At 38.3% G+C, this 9,430-nt stretch overlaps 1 protein-coding gene across 1 annotated transcript in view; it reads right to left on the bottom strand.

The window, feature by feature from the left end:
• The window catches only part of LOC108924543 (mucin-5AC-like), a 72,856-nt gene extending 63,744 nt beyond the window's left edge, over positions 1-9,112 (bottom strand). Inside the window, exons 1-2 of the mRNA XM_029260190.1 lie at positions 9,045-9,112; positions 8,784-8,810 (exon numbers count right to left, since the gene is read on the bottom strand). Coding sequence (XP_029116023.1) covers positions 8,784-8,810; positions 9,045-9,087 — 70 coding nt within the window. The 5' untranslated portion in view covers positions 9,088-9,112. The remainder of the gene's footprint in view (positions 1-8,783; positions 8,811-9,044) is intronic.
• Positions 9,113-9,430: the final 318 nt, after the last annotated feature.

Here is a 9,430-nt window from a genome sequence, read left to right as displayed (position 1 = left end):
GCCGCGATCCTGCTCGAGGATTCAAGTGTGAGACCTTTGCATCGACACACAACAGCCCTCACCACTACACTACTAATGTGCCCTGGTAGAAATGACACTTTAAAAAGAGGAACTGAATATAAATTGTTTTTCATCTGTACCTACAGAACATGAAGTATTAGTTCTCATTTCCAAAAATACATATTATTGTGCTTAATTTATTTCACAGTAAAATATTATTTTAAGAAAACCCTATAAAATGACATAAGAAAAAAATAATTTTGCTAAAAATGAAAACTCGTATAAGTGGTAAAAATTAGTACTGTACTTTTCGTTGTGCTCCTGGAAGTTGTTCCCTGTTTCTCATCTGTCACTGTGGAAAATAAATAGGTATTAGTTCTCTTTGAAAAATACATATATATATATATATCTGTGCTTAATTTATTTTAAAGGAAAACATTATTTTAAGAAAACCCTATAAAGTGACATGAGAAAAAAATAATCGTGCTAAAACTGAAAACTCCTGTAACAGCGAATAACAATGACTGAGAAATTATTACTGTACTTTTCTCTGTGCTCCTGGCAGTTGTTGTGCTCTTATCGGTGACTGCAGAAGATAAACAGGTATTAGTTCTCTTTACAAAAAAATACATATATTTGTGTGTAAATTATTTTAAAAAAAAATATTTTTTAAGAAAGCACTAAAGAAATTACATAAGAAAAAGAGAATAACAGAATGCTAAAAATGAAAACTCCTATGAGAGCGAATCACAATGACAGAAATTACTACCGTACTTTTCACTGTGCTCCTGGAAGTTGTCCTCTGTTTCTTATCTGTGACAGTGGAAGATAAATAAGTATTAGTTCTCTTTGCAATATATATATATATATATATATATATATATATATATATGTGCTTAATTTATTTTAAAGGAAAACATTATTTTAAGAAAACCCTATAAAGTGACATGAGAAAAAAATAATCGTGCTAAAACTGAAAACTCCTGTAACAGCGAATAACACACACACACACACACACACATTTTCAGAACCGCTTGTCCCATACGGGGTCACGGGGAACCGGAGCCTACCCGGTAACACAGGGCGTAAGGCCGGAGGGGGAGGGGACACACCCAGGACGGGACACCAGTCCATCGCAAGGCACCCCAAGTAGGACTCGAACCCCAGACCCACCGGAGAGCAGGACTGTGGTCCAACCCACTGCGCCACCGCACCCCCTCAGCGAATAATAATGACTGAGAAATTATTACTGTACTTTTCTCTGTGCTCCTGGCAGTTGTTGTGCTCTTATCGGTGACTGCAGAAGATAAACAGGTATTAGTTCTCTTTACAAAAAAATACATATATTTGTGTGTAAATTATTTAAAAAAAAAAAATTTTTTAAGAAAGCACTGAAGAAATTACATAAGAAAAAGAGAATAATAGAATGCTAAAAATGAAAACTCCTATGAGAGCTAATCACAATGACAGAAATTACTACTGTACTTTTCGTTGTGCTCCTGGGAGTTGTCCTCTGTTTCTTCTCTGTGACAGTGGAAGATAAATAGGTATTAGTTCTCATTTCCAAAAATACATATATTTTTGTGCTTAATTTACACACACACATTTTCTGAACCGATTGTCCCATACGGGGTCGCGGGGAACCGGAGCCTAACCCGGCAACACAGGGCGGAAGGCTGGAGGGGGAGGGGACACAGCCAGGACGGGACGCCAATCCGTCGCAAGGCACCCCAAGCGGGACTCGAACCCCAGACCCACTGGAGAGCACAACCCGGTCCAACCCCCCTTGTGCTTCATTTATTTCAACTGAAAATATCGTGTTGCCACATTATTGACAAATTACTGCTGTACTTTTCTTTGTGCTCCTGGGAGTTGTCTTCTGTTTCTTCTCTGTGACCGTGGAAGATAAATAGGTATTAGTTCTCATTTCCAAAAATACATATATATTTTTGTGCTTAATTTATTTCAATGTAAAATAATTTCAATGTAAAATATCATGTTGTCACATTACTGACGGGACGCCAGTCCGCCGCAAGGCACCCCAAGCGGGACTCGAACCGCAGACCCACTGAAGAGCAGGACCCGGTCCAACCCACTGCGCCACCGCGTCCCCCCCGTGTGAAAAATATTTCAAAATAATTTTTAAGAAAGCACTAAAAATTACATATAAAAAAAGAATAATCTTGGTAAGTATGAATACTCCTATAAGAGCTAATCACAATGACAGAAATTATTACTGTACTTTTCGCTGTGCTCCTGGAAGTTGTGTTCTGTTGCTCATATGTGACTGTGGAAGATAAATATAGGTATTAGCTAAAAATAATTTAATCCTATTAAAACTAATTAGGATGACTGAAAAATAACAACTGTACATTTTGTAACTGGGTGTTATATTTCTGCTATTATTTGTGCTTAGGCTGTTATACTTTTTTGCTCTTAGAATTTGTGCTAGGACTTTTCAGACAAACATTGGAAATTCTGTTCCTTAGACTTGTTCTTTTTAACTCCTGAACTTTCACATTTAAAATCAAAAAAAGATCAAATATCACTGAAATTAAGAACTCAAGTAATTTTTCAGAGTATCAATATTCTGCACATGTAGCATCCTGGGCATAACAATTTAATACAAAGCAAATAATGTTTTAACTATTTAAGGATTATGCAATGTAAGTTGACAGTGTTAAGTGTACACTTATGGTGTACACTTACCTTCAGTGTACTTGGTAAGCAAACAAAAGCTGTAGATATCTATACTCTGTATGAGATGAAGCAATAAAAAAAAAGACTTTTCAAAGAGAAGGACAGAACATAAATCTGAAAAAACCCAAAACCAACTTTGAAAAAGGCTTATAATTAGACTTATAAACTTATACTGTAAAAATTGACTATATCCATGTAAAACAATTGCTCTATAAATCTAACCCACTACAGACAGGTGCATTCTTCATACAAACGCATCTATTTTGACGAAACAAAGCGAGTGAGACAGTACTATCTTTGTCTGTGTTCCCTCAGTTGTAAGGTTCAGATTTGCAAAGGGAGAAATTCACAAAAATAACAGGAGAAACCTTGTGTTGGAATTTTAATCTTAAAAATGTTGTTAAAAATTCAGATCTACATAAAAATAAAAAAAGGTTTAAGGTATAGTAAGCTGAAGTTTAAAAAAGATATATAATGAAAATTTCCTGAACTGCTTGTCCCATTCAGGGGTCACGGGGAACCAGAGCCTAACCTGGCAACACAGGGCTTAAGGCTGGAGGGGGAGGGGACACACCCCAGATGGGATGCCAGTCTGTCACAAGGCACCCCAAGCGGGACTTGAACCCCAGACCCACCAGAGAGCAGGATCTGGTCCAACCCACTGCACCACCACGCCCCCTATAATAAAAATGTGTTATTAAATAGCTTTAACATATGTGCAAGACTGCTGGTAAAATAAAGCTAAATAAAACAGACATTAATTTCCTTCCTTCGATAACTATTATTCTTCCTTTAGCTAATGCTTTTGTCCAAGGTGTTTTATAATGTTTAACACTGAACTAGAAAAAATTTGTAAGTTCTACAAATATAAAAACATAACTCACTCAACAAGGGAATCACTGTGGTACCAGAAGTCAGTGGACATCTTGTTGTGGAAGAAGCTGTTAAAATTATTATTATTATTATTATTATTATTATGTTCTTACTCTCCTTCTACAGTAGTATGAGTTCCCCCTGTTTCAGGTCACTTCTAGTGCTAGTGGACTGTGGTTGTTTTGAACCATCATCATCTGCCCTCTAACTGCTTTGCATCACACTCACACACACTCACTCACTCACACACACACCAAGGCACTTCAGAGTCACCAGTTCACCTGAAACAGATGTCATTGGACTGTAAAAGGAAACACACAGACACGAGGAGAACATCATTCTCCACATAGACTGGGCACAGATCGAACCTACATCCAATCGCTCAGCCCATGTGCGCTACCCGCTGCACCAATGTGTCCCACGGTATTGTACGGTCTTCCAATGAGCATCACATTCCAGCTCAAATTTTCCTTTCACCTGTTTTGTGAAGCTTTTTTTTTGAGAAACACAGCAGTTGTTAGTCTTACTCCTGGCAGAAATCTTTAAACGCTTGCTTTCATTTTACCCGAATGTTAGATCAAAACTTACTGAATTTGTATTAGTCACAGAATACAATAAGCATGAAAATGTAAAAAATATAAACTAGAAAATTACATAGTAACAGGTTAAAAATTCTTTGTTGGGCTTGATCAACAAAAGAATTATCATTAAGCCTTCTTTATTCCCTCTTAAAGTTTATATAATATCAATCCGAGGGAACATATTTTAACAGTTTCACATAGGAGCAGCATATTTATCTTCCCAATTGTAAGTTTTCCCAACAGAAATTTTGTTGAAGACTGAAAACTAAAAAAATTCAAATAGCAGATTCTGTTTCAAAGTTTCCGTTCAGTGAGAAAAATTAGCAATCTCAGCTTTATCAAAAATATAATTCATAAGTTTTGCCATAATGGAGACTAAGAATGACTAACATAAATCAATTTGTCTTTTATAGTATATCTGTATTATGGGGGTGCGGTGGCGCAGTGGGTTGGCCCACGGTCCTGCTTTCGGGTGGGTCTGAGGTTCGAGTCCTGCTTGGGGTGCCTTGTGATGGACTAGTGTCCCGTCCTGGGTGTGTCCCCTCCCCCTCTGGCCTTACGCCCTGTGTTACCGGGTTAGGCTCCAGTTCCCTGCAACCCCGTATGGGACAAGCGGTTCTGAAAATGTGTGTGTGGTATACCTGTGCTGTACAGAGAATAAGAACACAGCCAGTGCATTCCTGACACAGTCCTCAGGATTTCAAAACTACACGCAAATTTTACAAGATTTGATTTTTGTTAAGATCAAATATTCCTGCTGAACTGGGCGTTCTACGAACATTTTTCGAGCTTTAATATTACTTTTTTCAAATATCAGTAGTTATGTATACTTCCTCTGTGTATGATTTGCTCCAGTTCTCCTCACATCCACTGAACTTCATTTTCCAGGATAATTTATTTTTATCGCTATGTTTGCTGATATGAGGATGTTTGCTGATATGTAAATAATGTGAGCCTGGTTTTGAACGACATAACATTTAGTTTTTGTGTGAAATGTGACAGCGACTCACCTGGTACAGAATAGCTGTCACTGCGTGGAGAGAGATGCTGTGTGTCTGTTTCCACACTGTAATCACAGCTCACATCCCTGCTGCCCACAGTCTGGAAACGCCTCTCGAGATCATCAGAATTTATGTAAAAATTACACACTGTTGATTTAGTCCATGTTGAATTGAAGGGCTCAGGTGTGTCTCCAGTGTACAGGTAACAACATGTGACTTTCTTCTCCATAGATGTGTTGATCTGACAGACCACAGTGACAGTCCCATCAGTACTGACAGTATTGACACTGACCACTGGTTTCACTAATTCTCCTGTAAAGACACATGACACACAAAACGAACTTTAAGATCAAGATTACAGACCCTGTAGATATGTTGCTCACAGTATCTCACACATTTGAGTCATAATGTTCAAAGCTGGGTCTTAACACACCTCCAGACTTACTTTCTCATAAGTTGTGTAGATGTTCATGCCCTATAACTTAACTTTGAGATTATCATAACTGTTGAACAACGAAAATCTCCGTCACGCAGCTATTCCTCAATCCTGTAATGTAAATGTTTAAAAAAAAAAATAAATAAAAAATACAGGTATCTCCCTCTTTACGCCACTTCGCCTCTACGAAAGACCTACTTTGGTACCTGTATCCGCTAAGCGAAAGGAATCCGAAGAGGATTTTCGCTGTGTTACGAAAGGCGAAAAGCGAAAAGCGAGCACGGCGTTCACCGTTGGTTTTGCAGCGAGCCGTTATAGAGGCAGCGCGCCCCCCGAGCAGCGAGAGTGGCGCCACCAAGCGCCTCGCCCCGGTACTACACTCGGCATCAAGCCGCTAAGGTATCAGAAAAGCCTAAGAAAGCTCGTTGCGTTTAGCGTAACACTGGACGTAATGAAGCGTTTCGATCATGTTGAACGAAATAAAGTAAATGTAAAATAAAATATTTACACGCACAGAAAAGAATCCTGAAAGCTGCCTAAGTTACTGGTTCTGTTGGTAGCAAAGTAGTCTGTTTAGCCGACATCCAGTTACGGATAAAATCATGGAAAGTCTTGCTGATTGGTGGGTGTAAAACGTCGTGTTCCGTTAACTTATATTTACATGTATTCATTTAACAGACGCTTTTCTCCAAAGCGACGTACATCTTCTTGTATAAAATACAATTTGAATTTGTTCGTTACAGAAAGAGACATAATTGCAGACGTGTGATTCTTAAGTATAGTTGAGTTGTTTCCATAAATGAACCGACCGTCCGACTTGTTTTCAGCACACGAGTAGCTGCATTCAGAATATCGACGATTCCTGATCACCTTCCTCATTTTTTGTTTTGGTTTTTTTCTTTATTTATTTTTTTGAGATACACAAACATTTACGTACACAGAGTAGCTGCGTAAAGGTTTATCCGGGCATGATCTTAAAGTTATGGTGGTGCACGATGAACATTTTACACCACATGATGAACAGGCATCATGACATGAGCCCCTAAATATCCCTTATCTTATACATAAGAAGAAATCAATCAGTCTTTCTAAAAAGCTGAAACAGAAGCACTGGACAATGCAAATGATGAGGAAAGTGATGCGAAAGTGGAATTTGAAGCTTCTCATGGGTGGTTTGATTGGGTCTTGAGACGAAAACAGCTTCATAGCTTTCAAATTTCAATTTTCGATTTATGAAAGGGTTCATAGGAGTGCTCCCCTTTTGGATAGCGGGGCAAATCTGCGTTAGGAATGTTGTCGATAATATTCGGATAAAGTTATGTGCAGCTACTCGTGTGATGAACATTGGGTCATATGGTGGAAAGAAACAAACTAACTGAACTTAAGAATCACGCATCTGCAACCAGGTCTCTTCCTACTAATCATGTATGTGGTGTTTTACACCAAGAACCAATCCTTGAGAGTTTTGTAAAAGAAAGGTTCCTGCCGGCCTGTAGGGTGTAAGTTGACAAAGGATAATTGTCATTGGTTAGTGCCTAAAAGAAGCGGGAACCGTTATTGGCGGCACTATATATAACGGGGGTGTTTTCGCGCAAAAACGCAGATGAGGTTCCGCGGTGTGAAGTGAGGTTGTGACGCGAGCTACTGTTCCTAATAAACTCTTTATTTTGCACACTTCAAGTGTTCCAGTGCTTTGTTTCAGGGAAACCTCCAAAGAATGGTGTACCTTCCTTTTCGGACACCACAATCAATGTACGCATTGTGTTTTCTAGGAGATGTACGTCACGTTCAAGCGTCTGCTAAATGAATAAATGTAAATATTTGTAAATGTAAAGCCAAATTAAATTCAGATGCATAAATTTGGATGATAAATGGGACTGCGAAAAATGCCCGATAGCTATGTTACACATTATGTTTCTCTGCTTAGCTTAGAGATCCAAGTACTTCAGCAGGTGAACTCACACTATAATGTGAATTGAGGTTCTGACACAGGGTGTAAAGACAGACTCCATGGATAACTGTGTTACGTCCACAGTGGGTGTCCGTTTTGATTCATTCTTGGTTTCCCCACGCTCTGACTTACGCTGTCCAGCAACATCAGTCGAGGAGGAACGGACCTGGTTTGCTGGACCAGGAAAAGCAGGACTTCCGCGATATTGACGGGAACCTTCCTGGAGGCCGTTGAGGAGTTTGCTTGTGGATTAATCCAACTTTTGTAGTGTCATTTTGATACTGCTCTTGCTCTTCCTGTTTAACTTTGATATTTTTTGCTTCTTTCTTTGCATGCATCACTTTCATACCGCTTGCACACTTGTCTAAAGAAAGTCTGAAGAAAGAACCCTAAGTAGGGTACTTAGGAAGGTGACAGAAGACTTTGTTTTGGGTTTCGACCCCTTTTTGTTTCCAGGTTGGAGTTAGAAAGTGGCTTGTCTAAAAGGGTTTGGTTAGTTAAGTTACTTTAATATGTGACAGCGCTGTAATGGTCACAAGGCTGATCACAAGGCATGTGGAGAACAGTTTATAAAGGTCATGTTTGTACCTGTTACTGTTACTGTAACAGCCTCACTGTGTACAAAAGGTTTATTCACTCCTTTAACATCCACAGTGTAGAAACACTGTATTTTAACCAGAGTGTTCGCCTGTTGATCAGCTGCTTACAATTATTTACCAATTCATAGAGCTGGGGAGTTGGTACCGCAGTAATTTAGGGCAACTTCCTCAAGGGTACTATAGCAGACAGTGAGAATCAAACCAGCAACCTTCAGATCCAAAAGCAGCAGTTCTAATGGATCTATAATTTCTTCGAACATCATTCTTCCAAATATGTTTTTAGGTAATTTTAGCCCTGACTGCATGTATGAATAGTATATATGAGAATATATAGAAAGATCACTGACATGATACAACTGCAAATCCACAGCAGAACGACAAAAAAGTTACTCAGTACTTCTTTCTTTCATCTTTCAGCCACCTTTGTATTTTAATTTACAAACACAAGAAGCAGAGCCCTACATTCTTAGTAACCTAGAAATAATTTGGAAAATTCATGTTGGTGCAAATTCCATCTTTAAACTTTGAGTGTTAACCATCTATTCAAAACTGAAACTTCTTTTAATGAATTTGCCTTTGAACAAATGACGGTGCATGTGTGTGTGTGTGTAAATTCAGGTATAAGCAAAGAAGTGTACTGACCTTCTGTTTCACTGAATTGAACAAACCCTAAGAATGAAGAGAAGAAAGTAAAAGGCAATGAATAGTCTTAAATGCAAGAATTTATTTCCTGAGGTACATAAAATGTATATATTTTGAATATCCCAGCAGTATATTCTATATTGCATATGTGTATATGAACAAATAATGAAAGACATGGTTAAAATGAACTTCTATGAAAAACAACTCCTTAAGCCAAGAGAGTAAGAAAACAGATGAGTGATTAGTGGAAGGATAACTCACAGTTAAACAGGATGACAGCAGTGATGGAAGGAGACGGAGACATCTTTCATGAGAAACTCCAACGTTCGTGTGCTAAAGACTTTGAATTAGGAAGTGGACGTGCACTCGAAGTGTCATAAACCACAATTTGTACACTGTCCTCATTTCTCACATGTGCTCATAGCACAGAACATAGAACTTGGTAGTGTTCAACATGGCAAAGAAAGAAGACAATATACACCTATCAATGCAAAATTCTAATACAAAATTGTGTTGAATGAAATCAGAAAATATAGAACACATGAAAGTTAATTAATATCATACACATGAAAAACAATATTCCATAACAGATGTTTTGGACGTATTTGTGGGACTCTAGGGACAAAAAAGCTTGGATTGACAGTAAA

Source organism: Scleropages formosus, chromosome 18 (assembly GCF_900964775.1).
Source record: "Scleropages formosus chromosome 18, fSclFor1.1, whole genome shotgun sequence".
Classification (NCBI taxonomy): domain Eukaryota; kingdom Metazoa; phylum Chordata; class Actinopteri; order Osteoglossiformes; family Osteoglossidae; genus Scleropages; species Scleropages formosus.
This window is presented reverse-complemented; position numbering and strand designations above follow the sequence as displayed.